Source organism: Pelophylax lessonae (genome assembly GCF_965119305.1).
Source record: "Pelophylax lessonae genome assembly, chromosome: 9".
Classification (NCBI taxonomy): Eukaryota; Metazoa; Chordata; class Amphibia; order Anura; family Ranidae; genus Pelophylax; species Pelophylax lessonae.
Genome location: NC_138776.1, coordinates 30,719,130 through 30,738,639, shown reverse-complemented (window position 1 = coordinate 30,738,639; position 19,510 = coordinate 30,719,130). Strand labels below are relative to the sequence as shown.

The 19,510-nt window shown below is 43.8% G+C and overlaps 1 protein-coding gene across 1 annotated transcript in view; it reads left to right on the top strand.

Moving 5' to 3' along the window:
• The window catches only part of LOC309564198 (ovostatin-like), a gene marked incomplete at its 5' end in the record, with an annotated part of 135,248 nt that overhangs the window by 18,155 nt on the left and 97,583 nt on the right, over positions 1-19,510 (top strand). Inside the window, 5 exons of the mRNA XM_082268828.1 lie at positions 3,903-4,029; positions 8,899-9,013; positions 12,463-12,575; positions 16,214-16,372; positions 17,869-18,120. Of these exons, the coding sequence (XP_082124954.1) occupies positions 3,903-4,029; positions 8,899-9,013; positions 12,463-12,575; positions 16,214-16,372; positions 17,869-18,120 (766 nt within the window). The remainder of the gene's footprint in view (positions 1-3,902; positions 4,030-8,898; positions 9,014-12,462; positions 12,576-16,213; positions 16,373-17,868; positions 18,121-19,510) is intronic.

Sequence of the window (19,510 nt, the reverse complement as noted above, 5' to 3'; positions counted from 1 at the left end):
CAGCAGACAGGATCAGAGTTGGGAACTTGAAGCCAAAGGTGGTAGTACTCAGGAAGTAAAAGAACCAATTCAGGAGCCAGAATCAGAGTCAAGGCTTCAAGCTAAGATTGGTAAGGTAAGGTGAATAAGGTTGGGAAGGTAAGGTTGGGAAGCTAAGGTAAGAGTGTAAACTAAAGATTGGTGGTAAAATTCAGGCAGTAAGGGTACCAATATAGGAGAAGGGATCAGAGTTGGCAATTAAAGCCAAAATTGGTAGTACTCAGGGAGTAAAGGAACCAATTCAGCAGACAGGATTGGAATTGGGAATTCAGCCAAAGCTGGTAATAGTCAGGAAGTAAAGGAACCAATTCAGGAGACAGGATCGGGGTTGGGGATTCAAGCTAAGGTTAGAGGTAATAGTTAGACAGTAAGGGTACCAATTCAAAAGTCAGGATCAACTTTGGTAATTCAAGCCAAAGATGGTATTAGTCAGGTAGTTAAGGAACAGAATCAGAGTTGGGAATTCAAGCCAAAAACAATATTAGTCAGGAAGTTAAAGAACCAATTCAATACAAAAGATCAGAGTTTAGAATTCAAGTTAGTCATGGTCAGGCAGTAAAGGAACCAATTCAGGACACATGATTGGAGTTGGGAATTCAAACTAAGGTTGGTGGCAATAGTCAGGCACTAAGGGTATCAGTTCAGAAGACAGGATTAGAGTTGGGAATTAGAAGCCAAAGGCAGTAGCAGTCCGGCAGTGAAGGAACCAATTCAAGAGCCAGGATCAGTCGAGGATTCAAGCTAAGATTGGTAAGGAAGGCTAATACGTTTGGGAAGATAAGGTTGGTAGGCTAAGGTAAAGTTGGAAATTAAAGGTTGGTAGTAATAAACTGGTAGTAAATGTACCAATACAGGAGATGGCAATTAAAGCCAAAGTTTGTAATAGTTAGGCAGTAAAAGAATAAATTCAGGAGACAGGATCAGAGTTGGGAATATGAAGCCAAAGTTGGTAGAAGTCAGGAAGTAAAGGAACCAATTTAGGAGCCAGGTTCAGAGTCGAGGATTCAAGCTAAGGTTGAGAAGGTAAGGTTGTAAGCTAAGGTAAGGTAGGAAAATAAAGGTGGTGGTAATAGTCAGGAAGTAAGGGTACCAATACAGGAGAAGGGATCAGAGTTGGGAGTTAAAGCCAAAATCTGTAATAATCAGGCAGTAATGGAATCAATTCAGAAAGGCAGAATCAGAGTTGGATTTCAAGTCAAGGTTGGTGGAAATAGTCAGACAAAAAAACAAAAATTCAGGTGAGTGAATCATGAGTTTGGGGCTGCTTCGTCCCTTAATTATACGAAGCAAGAATGCATCTAGCATGCATCCCATACATGGGAAATTTGTTGTAATTTCACCAATCTTCCGACGCGTTTCAATTGCTATGACAATCTTCTTCAGGGAATGCCAGATGACAAGTGCCTAAATAGAAATAATACCAATTAAATATTATCAAATTAGTCACTTTATCACACAATGTTCACTCATATAGATATACCAGGTTGCAAGACTACAATGCTGCTACAGTTTGTCCCAGAGGGACCCCATGCCCAAGATGAGACAATCACATGTCCCACAAGGGGTTGAGAGGGATGGCCCGAGGAAGAAGGCCCAGCAAAGGTGCCCGCCTCCAAAAAATCTAAAATGTTGAATGGAAGTAAGGATCAATATAAGTGTAAGCCCCTGTCCATAAGGAGGGATAATAATCAAACATAACAGATTGGGATATATATCCTAATGTGCCAGGGATATTAGGAAGTGTATATAGAAGGCAGAGGCCAATCATGAATGACAAAAGTTAGCTCTAAAAAAATAAAAAACTCAAAAATAGTATTTATATAGCATAAAGATACGCATATACAGTATGATAGGGCCTTTATTGTGTATAAGGATTTCAAAATGGTGGCAATCAGAGGCTTACCTGCATGGTATCAATCGTGTGTGCCTGACCAGGATGGCTAGGACTGTATGTTAAATATGCCCCATTTATATAGGGCATGCAGTTACAGGGTTGGGGCTGGCTAAGTCACATTGGTCTTTCATGAGGCCAATGGCCTGAGACTCCACCGGTGTCCTGGGCGGACATGGCCACCTTTTTCCCATTGTGCATGCGCTAGAGACCCGCGGGCAGCAACACATTGGCATCATCACCAGCGGAATAACCACGCATATGTAAATGGGACATAAGTAATATACAGTCCCAGCCGTCCTGGTCAGGAATACACAAGCTATACCATGCAGGTAAGCATCTGATTGCCACCATTTTGAAATCCTTTTTTTTTTTAGGGCTAAATTTTGGCATTCATGGTTGGCCTCTTTCTTCTATATACACTTCCTAATATCCCTTACACGTTAGGATATATATCCCAATTTGTTATGTTAGGCCAATTGAATATAATCCCTCCTTATGGACAGTGGCTTATATTATATTGATCCTTACTTCCATTCAACATTTTAGATTTTTTGGAGCCAGGCACCCTTGCTGGGCCTTCCCTTTTGGGCCATCCCTCTCGACCCCTTGTGGGCTATGTGATTGGATCACCTCCTGCATGGGGCCCCTCTGGGAAGAACTGTGGTAGCATTGTATTCTTGCAATCTAGTATATCTATGTGAATGAACATTGTGTGATAACGTGCCCTATTTGATAATATTTAATTTGTATCATTTCTATATATCTTTTATTATTATTATTATTTTTGTATATTTAGACACTTGTTACCTGACATCCCCTGAGGAAGATTGTCATAGTAATTGAAACACGTTGGGGGATTGGTGGCATTACAACAGATTGCCCATTTATGGGGCTTATTTCTATGTCCTTTTTTATGTCTATTTATTTATTTCTATGTTGAGTTTTTTAGTGTAAAAAAATGTAATTACTAATTACAAATAAACATTTATTTTATAGAAATAGTGTTGTACAATTTCTTTGGCTGCAACAAAATCCTATGGGATATTCATTCTTGTATAGTTCTTGTATAGTCACGCAGAAAGGGTACCAGTTCAGGAGACAGGATCGGATGCAAAGGTTCAAGATGAGGTTGGTAACAGCTGGACAGACAGAGAAGGGTTAGGGAAGAGAGCAGTAGGCAGAGTCAAGCAGGCAGGCCGAAGTCAGAATAAGTGAGCAAAGATCCAAAAAGCAAGTCACAAATCAAGGCGGATCATTCAGCAGGTCGGGTCACAGGTGAACTAGCTGAAGGCCACTCAGCCAGGGGCAGACTGGCAACTTTCGGCCCAGGGGGCAGGTACAAACCATAGGCCCATGGTGCAGCGACTCGACCCCCCTCCCACTCTCCCCCTTCCTGTCCTCCTCCTGACCCCCCACTCCAGGCTGAAGCCCTGCTCCAGGTACTCTCTACTCACCGACTGAACCCGGGTTCCCAACCTGGCCAGCAGGGGGCGGTTGGGAGAGCTGGGACAGCTCGGTTGGGGGTGGCCAGGGGAGGAGCCTCTGCTCAGACAGTTTACACCATCCATGCTGGGGAGGGAGGCCTGAACTCTGTCCTTGTCTTCAACCCACACTCAGTAGGTCAGTGGTGGGGACTTTTTACTTCTTTTCACCAGGAATCCTTCAGGCATGTCTGTGACAGAAGCGGTGCAGCCTTTTTACAGGACATCAGAGCGGCCCAGGGGGCAATTTCCCCCCCTGCCCCCTGGCCCAGTCCTCCCCTGCACTCAGCAATCTGTCCTTGCAGAGTTCCAGTTTATATAGGCTGTTTTGCTCAAACACCAGTAATAACAGCACTGGTCTTCTTGTTATAGAACAAACTATACCACAATTACTATTAAAACATAAGTCTTAACCATTGTCTATACATGTGCTATACTGTTTAATGCTTTCCTTCTCACGAATGCTGATATTTTCTTCCATTCTCCAGATACGTATATGGGGAGCCTGTGCCAGGAACTGTTGTGGTCCGTTGTTGCAGAACTGTACCTAGATATGGAAGGGAAGCCAACTGCTTTCGGGGTGTTAATGACATCTGCTATGAGTTTACAAAAGAGGTGATTACATGAAAGGGCTATTACAGAATCTAAACACTTACTCCTGTATTAATTTACTACTCCATCAGTGTTCTAAATACCTTCTGTAGTTTTTTTTTTCCTTTCTCTTTTTGATTACTGGTGCCTAGTTGAAGGCCTTCATGAGACAGCCATGTTATAATATTAGGCTCCATGTACACGGGACGTTGTTAAAAGTCCCTTTGAATGCTGGAATTTTTAGGACGTTTGAAACGTCCGTTCAGTCGCGTTTGTACCCGCGTTTAGCGGGCGTTTAGCAGCGTTTGCGGGCGTTTGCGTTTAGAAGCGTTCCTAGAGGTCAAAAAAATTATTCCCCTTTAAAATGGAAAAACGCGAACGCTAAACGCGGGTCATCGCGTTCAGACGCGTTCGGACGCGTTTGTGCGTTTGAAACGCCGGGAAACACACGTTCGAACGCAAATAATTGCGTTCTAAAAACAGTCCCTGAACGCAACTGCCTGCAAATGACTGTAAACGACCTGGTGTACATGGACAGATAAGATAAAATGTAGATGGGTTCAGGGGCTTCTGAAAAAAACGCCCAACTGCTCCTAAACGGCCATTTCCAGCGTCCCGTGTACATGGAGCCTTAGGGTTTTTTTTTTATCAAATTATGTGATAGTCTCATGTCTAGGGTACAGGCAGCTATGAAAAGCTAACCATCCTCCAGGAAGTACAATTCTGGAGAAACCAGAGACAAGGGATGGGTTTAGGCATGTTTGGATCCTAGTCCCAACCCACCTGAGCCATCCCACCAGGAAGCTGTCACTGCACATGGCCAATCATGACCAGCCTAGTCAGGGCGTGTGTATGTGCAGCTACGGGCCGGGAAATGCCTCATTGCCTATGATCGTGACGGCTTACTGGCAGGATTGCTCAGGTGGGTTGGGACTAGGATCTGAACACACCTAAGCCCACCTCTTCCAGAAACATTATTTCCCTATCGTTCATCGACAGACACAGCTCCATCTAGTCAGAGATTATAGGGTTATGCTCCTCCTATCAGGAATAGGCACTAGGCAGGAAAAAAAGCTTAACCACACCTATGAGGGTTTGTCCCTGCAGGCATAGCCCCATACACCCTGCTCTCATCAAACAGTTTGTTTCTGCCTAGTTAAAGGAATAGGACCTAGCTTCCTGCTGGGATTTCGGTCTTAGCTATTATAGGAAAGTTTGTTAGTTTGTGATTTTTTATTTTCACTAGTTAGTTCCTGAGGACCAAGATCCAGAGGAACTACAAGCAACAGCCGGCTGAGGTTTCGCACTGGATAATCTAGATCCTTAAGGTCTCCCAGCCTGGCCAGCGAGTGTGAGCAGGTTATAGTCCAGAATTAAGTCTCGCCACGACAGTGCCCCAACAGATGGGTATGAGCCTGCTAGTGGACTGTCTCGCTGGGATGCACACGTCCAGGAACATCCTGAATTGCAGCTTCCCCTTGGCTGACAGCACCCCTATCCGGGGTGGAAGGTGATCTGTTTCGGAATGGGGCCCACCTGGGACCATGGTATGGTGAGTAAATTGTCCCCCAAAAAATCCCTGGCGGGGGCAGACGTGGGCCCTTCCCTGGAATAGTCGGACCTTAGGGGCTCCCTCGGTTTCCCTGGCTTCCCTGGCACCTCGGAGGACTAGTCCTGTGTACCCCTCGGCATTTCCCTACCCCTAGCAGATATTTACCTTGATGGTGGTAATATTGCGGCCATTGTGGTGCTTGAGTGGGGTGACCCGTCCTGTGTGAGCCCCTGGGCAGGGACCTTCCGATGCCTATCATTGGGTCATTTTGCTTTGGATCATGATTTTTATATTCCCATTAGTTTATTTGGGCTGCCATTTTCTAAAATCCCCCATTGAGAATACATGAGAATGACCTAAACCTAGTTTTTAAAAGAATTACAGAAAGGAAAAACAAAATAAACATAAAAACTGGAAGGACAAAAAATACATCCGTCGTTTTTTACATTCGGTATAACCATAATTGAATGTCTGATACCTAAATAATATAGTTCTCAATGTAGCATAAGTAACAGTGCAATGGAACTAGCCCATCTGAGGAGTTATGGATTTAAGGTTGATAGTATTGGGATCAACTGTTCCCATGTCTTGTTAAATTTAGGAAGAGTGTTGGATCTAAGAGCCAAAGCTTTTTCATAATTAAGAATTATGTTGAGGTGTATGATGAGCTCTGATACATTAGGAGCTTTGTTTGTTCTCCAAAGTCTAGTAAGGAGAGTTTTGGCAGCTAGGAGTATGAGCACTATAGTTGTGTTGAAGTTTTTAGGAAAACTTTCTATGACTAAGTAAAGAAGCGCTAGAGCTGGGTCTGGTTTGATTATTATTCCAGTCATTTGTGAGATTAGTTAAAATACCTTGTGCCAAAACCTAGTTAGGTCTTTGCATGTCCACATAATGTGAAGGAGGATACCAGAATGTCCAAATTCCCTCCAGCAAAGGGGGGAATTGTTTAGGAAAAATTTTGCTAAGCGCTTTGGGATTAGGTACCACGAGACAGTATTTTTTAATAAAAAAATGGTTGCTACAATGGGTTAGGGATCGGGAATAAGTAATAGCTTTTGACCATTGGTCTTCTGAGAAAGATCTATTGAGATCTTGTTCCAATTTAAGCATGGACGACGTTTTTTCTAGGGTTGTTTTGTTTTGTAACTTTGAGTAAATTAAAGTAATACCCTTTTGTGTGGGGGTAGTGTTATTACGAAATTGCCAAGTCTTAAGGTGTGTGTGTATGTTTGGATTGGGATTAGGGATGATCGAACTTTTGAAAAGTTCGGTTCGACCAGAACACCCGAATTTCCCAAAAGTTCGGTTTGGATTCCAGAACCCCATTGAAATCATTGGGACCCGAACTTCTGGAATCAAAAAACACCATTTTGAAGCCCTAAAACCCAATAAATGCCCCTAGAAAAGTGCCTAGGGTTCTGGGTCATGCCCCAGGGACTATGAATCAGGCAAAAAAAGTTCTTAAAAATTTTCGTTTTTGATATATATATATATGTATATATGTATACCCCTAACTCAGAATCTGCATAGTGGGGTCACCCTGACATGGTGACATGGCAGAGTCAGTTCACCCTAAACTACACTACGGTCACCCTGACATGGCAGAGTCAGTTCACCCTAAACTACACTACGGTCACCCTGACATGACAGAGTCAGTTCACCCTAAACTACACTACGGTCACCCTGACATGGCAGAGTTCGGTCACCCCGACATGGCAGAGTCAGTTCACCCTAAACTACACTATGGTTACCATGACATGGCAGAGTCAGTTCACCCTAAACTACACTACGGTCACCCTGACATGGCAGAGTCAGTTCACCCTAAACTACACTACGGTCACCCTGACATGGCAGAGTCAGGTCACCCTAAACTACACTACGGTCACCCTGACATGGCAGAGTCAGGTCACCCTAAACTACACTATGGTCACCCTGACATGTAAAGCTATCCCTACAAAAACTAGATTTTTGAATCTAACTATAGTGGTATATAGTACCCTAACTACACTGCATATCCCTTTCCTCACACTAATAATTGCAAAATGACACTGGAGCTTTACAAGCAGCAGAAGAAACACAAATGCTTCCACTCTCTTCCACAGCCTCTGTATTACAGTGCTAGAGGTTTGGTGGGGCTATGTTATATACTGGGGGGCGTATTCACTCCTGATTGGCCTCTGGACCCCGTAGTCACTCCAATCACATTTTACTGATGTTTCTGGGCCAATCATGGGCTTTTAAAGCCCAGTTCCTGTCCCATTGCATTTTGGGTGGTTCTGGTGGCCGAATTCCGAACTTTTACCGCAAAAAGTTCGGAATTCGGCCGAATTTCGAACACCCAATGTTCGGGTCGAACTGATGGTCGACCCGAACCGTTCGATCATCCCTAATTGGGATAAGCCGTTAGGAAAGCAGAGATACGTAAGTAATCAAATAAAGGTTTTGATGGGATTTGGTGTGATTGTTAAAGTTGTTCAAAAGGAAGGGGTTGGGTTCTGGGGAGTATGTCCTCGATCCACTGAACACCAACTGCAGTCCGTTGTTTTATGGATAAATAGGGAATGGGGAATTCCATTGTGGATAGGGGAATTCATATTTTTATGTGTAATTCTTGGATGCATAGGGTTCTCCAGGCAATTAGTGCTGATCTGATAGTAATGAGGAAGGTTGATATGTCTAATCTTTTCCATTTATTGGCTAGTAATGGGCTTTTAAGGTCTCTATGTTGGATAAAGGATGACTCTATGTCTACCCATAGATTATCAGGTGATGGGGAAAACCATTGTTTCAGTTGTGATAGTTGTGTGGCAGTCTAGTAATCTAGAACAGTGGTCCTCAACCCTGGCCTACAGGGCCCACTAACAGGCCAGATTTGCAAGATAACTGAAATACCTCCCAGGTAATATCATTTGCTGCTCAGTGATTGCATTACTCTAGTCTGCATCTCCCCAAGGTAATACTTAAAATCTGGCCTGTTAGTGGGCCCTGAGGACCGGAGTTGAGGATCACTGATCTAGAATATCCACTAGTCCCACCCCTCCAGCCTTCTGGTGCTTGGTGAGATGGGAGTAGGCATATATTTATATGTTTATTATTAATAATTATTGTTATAACCTCAATTACTGTATATAAACTAATACTTTTTGTGTTACTTGGGCACAGTATTTCAGTAATTTACCTTTAAAGACAGTCAGTCCAACCAACATTATTGTTTAAGCTATAAGTAGGGCCTGGTGGGCTGACTTTGCTTGTTTTATGTCTTTAAGTATAAAATTATAAAGTATAAAGTCTAAAAATTTTAAGTCTAAAAGAATAAAATTTCTACTTTGTCCTTGTAGCTGGACGAGAATGGCAAGTTCAGTGAATTCCTGGACTTGGATCAATTTAAATTACCATTTTCTGGGCTTTCAAGTTACATCAATTGTGACATTACAATGACAGAAAACGGGACAGGTAATGTCTACCTCTTTTGTTCCAATTTAAATAAATCTGCTGCAACAGGGATAAAAGAACGACCATGACCTCCTACTAAAAATGCTTGTTTATGGACTGTTTATGCCCCAACGTACCGATTGCAGAAACACATATTGGGCTACTGTGCATGATATGCAGGGGGAACTCCATCCACACTCCACTAACATTGCCTCAAAACCAGAAAATCTGGCAAATTTAATGTGCTTGCACACACCTAGTTGGCCTGTACAAATTCTCCTTTTGCTTGGATTGCTTCACTTCTTACTATACAGTACCTTTAATACATGCCAGATTACCCCCTACATGCATGCATCCAGCTGGGCTCATCTTGCCACATTCATGGTTACCCTCAGGCATTGGCAGTGATGTGAATTCTTGTGCAGTGTGAGCCAGTTGGCCACCTCCGCTGACTATCGGTATATGAGAGCATTGGTCCATAGACCCGATACTGCACGAAGACCTGGTGGTGTTTCACTAGCTCAGCTTATTGTGGCATATACGGTCTATACCTTAGGAGCAGCGACACCTTGGGGTCTATAGCAGCAGGCAAGCCCTTCATGTCTTCCAGGAGATGGGGGTTCTTGGAGTTCTGTCCAGGGGGTGAGATTAGATTGAGGAGTGAGGTTGGGTCTTTTGTGAAAGGCTGTGGTGATAGGGCAGTTTTGTGGGGTGGGATACTGAGTTGACTTTTTTACTTATATTTAGCATTTTGTATTTTCGTAATAATCTTGAGATAGCCACAACTAGGTGTCAGCTCCCTATTTTCTTTCTTTTTGTTTGGTTTCAGTATTTTTAGGGGACACCCACCATTACTTGGGTAGGGTGTCGCATATCTCATACAGTGTGGGGAATCCAAGGACTACTTTTTTGTTATATATAAATAATTTTGTGGCCACATGAGAAACTAGGACTGTAATGGAGGGACGAACTTAATTCTTTTTTTTTGGGACCAGGGAAGGTCAGTAAGTACGTAAACTTATAATAAAAAAAGAATAACTGGAATAATAGCAGCAACTGCTCATGAAATAGGTCTTTTCAGTCTTGTGGTCAGAAAAAACTGGCAGCTGAGACACGGTTTTACCGCTTCCTGGCTACCCACTAGAACTGAGAAATAACAACTGGTCAGGGCTGTTCACATGCCTCTACTGCAATGCTTGGCCTAACACCCGCAGCTTTTTTAATTTGGGGTGCAGAGTTTGACAAGTGGCACTGCTTGTCAAGCTCGATCTTTGAGTGTAATGGGGGCGCCCTACAACCGTGTGTAATACATGCAATTGTTAAAGGGGTTAAATCAGGAGTTGGGGAGGCGATATAACACCCCCTCCCCCCCTTAAATTGCCCTCCGAGAAGTACTGTGACTAAAAGGAGAGAGCCTGAGGTTGGTACAGCGGGGATTTTTGCAGATCCTCACCTGGAGTGAGTGGCAGGAGACACCTTTTAGGCAAAGCTCTCCCACCAGACACGAGCCTCCCCACTGTACTGATCAGCTCCTCAGGCTCTCTCCTTCCAGTTTTTTGGACAAAAGGGCCTGGTTTGCAGTCTTCGCTCTAATTTATCCCAACGGTGTTCTATCAGGTTGGGGTCAGGACTCTCTGCAGGCCAGTCAAGTTCCTCCACCCCAAACTCACTCATCCATGTCTTTTTTTGAAAAATGTTTATTGGATTTTTAAAGTACAAAATCGGTAACAGAATAAACATGAACATGTTAACAATATCAATACAAGCAAAAACAGGGAGATTGTCCCTGGGTGATGTGTAGTGATCCAATATCAAACTGGTATAAAAGGGACCAAGTAAGAAAGAGGAAGGGGGGGGGGGAAAGAGTGGGGTGAGCCTGTATAGGTCGGTAGGGGGAGATATACAAAAAAAAAAATAATAGCACAATACCTGAGAAGAAATAGACAAAGTGGGTGAGTTAGTATCAATTACAATAGCCAAATACTACAGACAATGACAAGCAGTTATATAATTGGCCAGAGATAGGGTGAGTGGCACAGGAGTTAGCCTGGACTGACGGAAGGGGGAATTTTCAACTTGCCTAGGGAGTTGGCTATGTCTCTAGTTAGGTATTATTCAGTATATCTGAAGGGGCGTATTGTATCGGCCAGGGCCTCTCCAGAGAATGTGTGTTCCAAGAATTTTCTCCACCGAGTAAAAAATCTGTGGGTAGAAGAAAGGTTAGATAGCATCCATGTCTTTATGGACCTTGCTTTGTTCACTGGTGCGCTGTCATGTTGGAACAGGAAGGGGCCATCCCCAGACTGTTCCCACAAAGTTGGGAGCATGAAATTGTCCAAAATGTCTTGGTACACTGGCGCCTTAAGAGTTCTCTTCACTGGAACAAAGGGGCCAAGCCCAACCTCTAAAAAAACGGCCCCACACCATAATCCCCCATCCATCAAATGATTTTGACCAGTGCACAAAGCAAGGTCTATAAAGACATGGGTGAGCCAGTTTAGGGTGGAGGAACTTGACAGGCTCACACAAAGTCCTCACCTCAACCTGATAGAACACCTTTGGGATGAATTACAGCAGAGATTGTGAGCCAGGGCTTCTTGTCCAACATCAGTGCGAGACCTCAAAAATGTGCTTCTGTAAGAATGGTCAAACATTCCCAAACCTTGTGGACAGCCGTCCCAGAAGAGTTGATTATAGGTTATAGGTTGTTATAGCTGCAATGGAGGGCCAACTCAATTTTGAACCCTACTGACTAAGACTGGGATGCCATTAAAGTTCATGTGTGTGTAAAGGCAGGCGTCCCAATACTTTTGACAATATAATGTAAATGCTGTGGGGGCATTGCAGGCTGGACAGGGACAGCCGAAAGGCTGGATGTGGCCTTGGAGGCCACAAATTGTCCAGTTATATGCTAAGTTATTAAGAAATGTCAGGAGTCATTATCTTTGTTCTTGTTGTGGGTCATTCACTCAACATGTTGAATCTAGAGCAGGGTTTCCTTAACCAGGGTTCCTCCAGAGGTTGCTAGGGGTTCCTTGAGCAATGAGCAATGAGCAATTTCTGCCTTTTAGATAAGTTCCCACCGACTCCACTGACCTTTTTAGCTATCTGTAAGAGGGTAGTTCTTCCCAATCACCACAGATGTAAGAAGCATTTCCCCCACTGTCTACCATGAGTTGTAGGTATAGTAATTTTTAGCAGGGGTTCCCCAAGACCGGAAAAACATTTCAAGGGTTCCTTCATGTTGAAAAGGTTGAGAAAGGCTGAGCTAGAGGGTCAACATAACATCAGCCTCATATGTTATTTGTCAGCCCTGAAATCAGGTCAGCCTCCATAGGGACCCTGCAGCTAAACACTGAGCTGACCTGACAATTCTGTATGACAGGGAGAGAATACAAGTGAATAACAGCACACACAGTCAGCCCTGATAGGTCATTCATAAACATGGACTATTTTTTTTTTTATCACAGGTATTCTGGTTCCTAGTTCCTGCTACATGCCAATCACCAACAGGCTCGCTATCCTCACACTGGATTATACAACAATTGGCTCATACTACAATAAAGTCCACCTACCATTTGCTGTGAGTATAGTGCATACTAGGTCAATGTGATCATGTGTACACTGAATACGTGAAGCATTTGTAACTGATTTTTTTTTATTGTGAATTTGGTTGGTGTGTTTGAGCCTCTCCTACAAGTGTCCCCCCTCTGGGTAAATTTACTCTATTTGTTCATTGGCACTGGGAGTAAAAATAAGGGGAAAAACCAAAAATTCTGCGTTTTCAAGACGGACAGGGATAGAAAAGACATTTCTCTGGTTCTAGTAACAGCCATGTAGGGCATTTCTTTTTTAATGATATCCTCTCACTACCTGTTGTACCTACAGGAAAGGAAGTGAAGGGAAATCTCCCCAAGGCAAGAAAGATATAAAAAAAAAAACAAAGATATATAAAAAAAAAAAAAATCTAAAAGGGGTTTTAACCACTTTACAGCCGGATTTTGCTGTCTTACGTCCAGGCCACTTTTTGCGATTCTGCACTGTGCGATTTTAACTGACAATTGCGCGGTCATGCAACGCCGTACCCAAACAAAATTTACGTCCTTTTTTTCCCACAAACAGAGCTTTCTTTTGGTGGTATTTGATCACCTCTGCGCTTTTAATTTTTTGCGATATTAATAAAAAAATTTGAAAATTTTGAAAAAATAACAATATTTTTGTACTTTGACAGTTAAAAAATATCCAATATATTCAATGTTTGTCATATATTTAGGCCAAAATGTATTTAGCTACATGTCTTTGACAAAAAAATTCTCAATGAGCGTATTTTTAATCGCTTTATGACCGGAAGGTCTTACCCCATTCCTGACCAGGCCATATTTTGCAATTTGGCACTGCGTTATTTTAACGGACAATTGCACGGTCATGCAACGCTGTACCCAAATTAAATTTATGTCCTTTTTTCCCCCACAAATAGAGCTTTCTTTTGGTGGTATTTGATCACCTGTGCGATTTTTACTTTTTGCGCTATAAACAAAAAGAGAGCGACAATTTTTAAAAAATAACAATATTTTTCACATTTTTTTTATATGAAATCCCCCCCCCCCCCCCAAAAAATGTAAAAATCAACATTTTTTGTCATTTTAGGCCAATTTGTTTTCTGCTACATATTTTTGTTAAAAAAAAAATCACAATAAGCGTATTTTGATTGGTTTGCGCAAAAGTTATTGCATTTACTAACCAAACGAGTAATGGCGGCGATCTGCGTTTTTTTTTTTTGCAGGACTGCGACATTGCGGCGGACAGATCGGTTCCTTGACTGACATTTTTGACACTTTTGGGGTTACCAGTGACATTACTACAGTAATCAGTGCTATACATATGCACTGTTACTGTAAAAATGACACTGGCAGGGAAGGGGTTAATTTTATTGGAGAGGGAGGGGTTAATGTATGTCTGGTGCTTACTGACGTGTGTGGGGGGAGGTGACTGAGTGACACAGGGACAGATCGCAGGTTCAGCTATGCTGAACCCTGCAATCTGACCCTGCCTAGGAGATCCGCCCGCTCTGTTTACACAAGCGGGCGGATTTCCACACTAGATCCCCGACGATCGGGGAAGAGCAGCGGTGATCACCGCTGCTCCTCCCCTGGCCCGACTCCCGCTGTTACTGAATACAGCGGGAGCGAGCCTCCGGTGGCGTGCGCGCGCCGCCGAGAGAGGGGAATGTCTGGTGACGTAGGTCTACGTCGCCAGACGTTATCAAGCCACTTTGCCGCAGTAGAGCTCTAGTGAGCAGCGATAAAGTGGTTAAACACCTATGTCCTAATTTTATCTGGTAAAAGGCTATATGCTCTTGACCGTTCACGAGGTGGGCAGAGCTGGTCTATCTACATCACTGCACCTATGTTTTTTTGGAGAGTTTATTGCACCTTACTTTCACCCGTCTGGTAAGGGAAACACCTGCACCTTTCAAAGCAAGCACCTTTTTGCTATAGAGTTCACCTGTTGTGAATTGGGATCTTTCATTCAAGCACCGATGTGATTATTTGCACTTTAGGACTTTTATGAACTTTTTATGGACTTTATTGTTCAAGATCCCATCCTAATTCAGATATTTGGTTTTACACCTATTTGCACATATTGTTTAAAGTTTTATACTTTATGTGAATTTTAGCGCACTATATATTTATTTATTAGTCTAGTGATGTAGCTGGGGGCTAGTATTAGCTGTTGTTAGTATTTTGAATTTAATTTGTTGGGTGAGCGGAAGCCAGTGGAGGGCTTGACAGAGAGGAGTGACGGACACTGAGCGATTGGTAAGGTGGATGAGTCTGGCGGCAGCATTCATGATGGATTGAAGGGGGGATAGCTTATATAGAGGTAAGCCAATGAGGAGGGAATTGCAGTAGTCGAGGCGCGAGATGACCAGGGAGTGAACTAAGAGCTTTGTTGTGTCATTGGTTAGAAAGGGGCGTATTTTGGAGATGTTGCAGAGGCTGAGGCGGCAAGATTTGGACAGCGATTGGATGTGGGGCTTGAAGGAGAGTTCAGAGTCCAGGACATCACCTAGGACAGTGATGGCAAACCTTGGCACCCCAGATGTTTTGGAACTACATTTCCCATGATGCTCATTCACTCTGCAGTGGAGTTAAGCATCATGGGAAATGTAGTTCCAAAACATCATTTAAGGTTCGCCATCACTGACCTAGGACCTTGGCAGGTGGGGATGGGCTGATAGTTGTGCCATCGATATTGACAGAGAGGTCAGAGGAAGGGGCACGTGGTGGAGGGAAAATTGTAAGCTCGGTTTTTGATGGATTGAGTTTGAAGAAGTGGTGAGACATCCAGACCGATATATCTGATAGAAAATTAGTGATACGAGAGGACAGGGATGGAGAGAGCTGAAGGGTGGATAAATAGATTTGGGTATCGTCAGCGTAGAGATGGTATTGGAAGCCGTGGGAGGCTATCAGCTGACCCACTGAGGAGGTGTAGATTGAAATAAGGAGAGATCCAAAAACAGAACATAGTGTAATACCATCCAAAATAATAACTTTATTAAAAAAGTAGAAAACTTCTATTTTCCATGTAAATAACAGGCATTCAAATTGTGATCACAAATGGGCGCAATATTTATAGATACGCTCAGTCCAACCCGACGTACGTTTCGTCCACCTGGACTTCATCTGGGGTATGAACTTTTGTCTGCATAATGTGCTTATATATAGATAAATCAATCAATTAAATACCATACATGTTAGATCTATCTGACTTGTTTTCATGGTTTTTAGTGTGGCACTGTTTATGTTTTTAGTTGCTTTTAACAATATTGTTGTATTGTAGTGCCAGCAGCTGGTTTCATTTTCCTCAGTAAGCGCAGTGGTTCTTTTAAGCCCCGTTCACACTAAGGCGACCTGTGGTCGCCTCACAGGTCGCCGCAGGTTGCCTTCCATAGGGAAGCTGCGGACCCGTTCTAATAGGAGCGACACAAGTCGCTCCGACTTAGAAAAAGGGTCCGGAGCTTCTTTGGGGAGACCAGGAGGCGACCGCCATAGACTTCAATGTTATGAAGTCCATGGTGGCCGCTCCGAGGTCGCGGCGCGCTGCTCGCACCGCGACCTCGGAGGTCGCCCCTGGAAGTAGCGTCGCCTGCATGTGAACGGGGACTTATATTTATATCTTGTCAATCTTTAATTTTGTATACATTTTGTATTTCAGGCAACATTGACAGATGAGAAAGGCAACCCGTTGGCCTCTAGAGCAATTAAAGTGCAGATTGATGGATCAAATGTCAAATGTCTAACAACGGACGCTAATGGAAGAGTTGAGAGTGTGATAGACACATCATCGTACTACAAGCCCAACATCACCCTTTCTGTACGTACAGTATACTGTACAAATAAAGGGATGGGGATAAATACACGCAGGCACTTTTTAAACATTCATCTGAATGTATCATGCTGAGTATGTCCAGTTTTATCGAAACCCTCTATAAACTCTACAGAGTGGAAAAAGAAAATTAGGGCTGTAACCACTTGCCTACCGGGCACTTTCACCCCATTCCTACCCAGGCCAATTTTTAGCTTTCAGCCCTGTCACACTTTGAATGACAATTGCGCGGTCATGCAACACTGTACTCATATGACATTTTCCTAATTTTCTTTCACACAAATAGAGCTTTATTTTGGTGGTATTTAATCATCACTGCTATATACACAAAAAAAGACAGAAAATTTAGGAAAAAAAAAACATTTCTGATAGTTTGTTATAACATTTTGCAAACGGGTAATTTTTCTCCTTCATTGATGTGCTCTGATGAGGCTGCACTGAGGGACACTAATGAGGCGGCACTGATGGGCACTAATGAGATGGCACTGGTGGGCACTGATGAGGCTGCACTGATTGGTGGTACCGATGGGCACTAATAGGTGGCACTGATGAGTTATTGTAGACGGCACTGATAGGTGGCAATGATGGGCACTGAAAGACAGCACTGATGGGCTCTGATTAACAGCACTGGTGAGTACTGATTGGGGGCACTGTTGGGACTGCACTGTTAATTAGGACACTGATAATCGGTGCTTAATTATCAGTGGAGATGTCCCTTTCATAGAAGCCAGCTCTCCTCTCCTCTCCTCACACTGTCAGCATGAGGAAAGGAATGCTGATAACTGGCTTGTGTTTACATTGTGATCAGCTGTGATTGGCTCTTTACAGCGACCACAGAGCGTGCCGCGTCGGACGCGATCACAAGAGGGCATCATATGACGCCCTCCCAGAAATGGATGACCATGTGGTAGCCGTCATTCAGCTATGTACATCACGGTCGGGTGGTTGTAAACCCTTCCATATACCCACTGAGGTGCCAAGCCTCATGTGGTACACAGAGGTGAAACAAATCCTCCTACATAAGTTGTACCTGTTTATCTTTGTTATTTATTTATCAGTCCTCTCTTCCCTACAGCAACACGCCCAACACGCTCTGTGCTGGGTCAGAGCCGGAGCTCTCCAGTCAGCAGAAAGCATGGGCTTTACTCATGTGTAGGGTTATAGGTCTGACTCAGTATAAAGCATACTTGACCTCTGCAATAAGACCGCTGCTTCTCAACAAAGAGCAAAGGTCCTTCCCTACAGTATGCTGGTACGAGGCAGGCTTTTTACTCAGGTTGTGGCTAAATTAAATAGATAACAACCTCTAGGACACTGAACACCTTTTTGTGTTGATACACCTGGAATGTTTTTTAGCTGGTTTAAACTGAAGGCTCAGTTGGGCTTTAATTTAGGTTGATCATGATGACGTTTTGTATTTTTTTAATTTTACTATATTACAGTTTTCTTTTAAATAATTTGATGTCTTTCTTTTACTTCCACAGGCCTTTTATGAGGATGATAACCTCTGCTATGGCCGGGATGAGTACAGCAATTACTACATCAATTATGCTAGAAGTTACCCCTATGATGAGATAATACTGTATCGTATTTTCTCAAAGTCACAAAGCCACTTACGTATAAGACTTGTACAGGATCAGTTGTCCTGCTATAAAAGTTACAGCATGCAAGTGGATTACTTATTCACAGAAGAAGGAGTTGGGAAAGGTGTAACTACCGCCAGCATCAAATACATTGTGAGTTTTACGTGCAAGTAAAAAGTCACTTGAAAACAAAACTGTATATCAGCTTAATAAAGATGTAGCACTGCCCCCTTGGGAGCTGCTGAGAATGGATTCCCCTGGGTTACCCATAGCAACAGTTGGTTAAACCTATCACTTTCCTTGGCTCAGTCAATGAACAGTCCAGGGGATTTGTTTTTTTTGTATTTTATTTGGAACTGGGATGGGAGAAGGGATGAGTGGGATACTTCAATTTAAGAACTATGCACTAATCCTGAGGACATCTAGCTGTAGTGTGTGCGGCAAGGCCGCTGCTTCACCTTGCCACTGAAGTGAAGATATAAAAAGTGAACTATACTTTAGGTTACTCTTCAGGGTCTAACTTGGCACCCCCTTTCTTGCTCCTGTCCACTGACTCTCACCGGAGTGGTCCCCCTTCCTGGGCAGACCCCTGGCAAGCTCCCTGGTACTCACAGACACTGTTTTTCCTCAGGTTGCTCTGCCACTTGCTCCACCGTCAGTATCCTCTGGACCTCTTAGCTCAGCACCCCACTTCTGGTCCACTAGGCCGACTGCCTATGACCACTTTCCACACTGACAGGAGGAGAGACAGCCGTCACCCTCCTCCTGGGACCTGGCTTACCGCCCAAAGACCCCCTGTCACATGTGCCCTTGGCTTTTATGACCATTCCCAGGATGCACCACTGTTGTGACCTCCAACTTGGACAGCCACAAAAGTCTGTGTGTCACTGGCTGGGTTTCCTCCACTGTCCAACAGGCTCCCCTATTGGATACAGTGGGGACACTCCCTCAGACCAGGTGAATCACACATGGGCACATGCAACAGGCCTAACTATTGATCAGACTCTCCTGGTAAGCAGGCAGAGCAAAAACTATGCTTTTCCTAGCACCTACCTAGGAGGGTGCTACATCAATAATCATTCCAATATGTGAATTTTCTTAAAACACTGTCTGTGAAGGTTCTCCGGTATCCGGATCATGGTATATCTAATAGTAGTAGTCACATTCATCTAGACTTGTTCTGTCATTTTGATGTTTTATTGCTTAACCACTTTAGGACAGCTCACATTGCTGCTACTGCGGCAATGTGGCACGATCCCGTCCAGCGACGTAGACCTACGTCGCTGGACTCCTCCCCCTGTAGGCGGCGCTCGCGCGCTGCCGGAGGCGCGCTCCTGCTGTTTTCAGTCACAGCGGGAGTCGGGCCAGGGGAGGAGCAGCGGCGATCGCCGCCGCTCTTCCCCGATCGTCGGGGAATCGAGTTTGGAGATCCGCCCGCCTGTGTAAACAAAGCGGGCGGATCTCCTAAGTGACAGGGAGTGACAGATCGGAGTGTTCAGCATAGCTGGACATCCGATCTGTCCTTGTGTCACACAGTCACCTC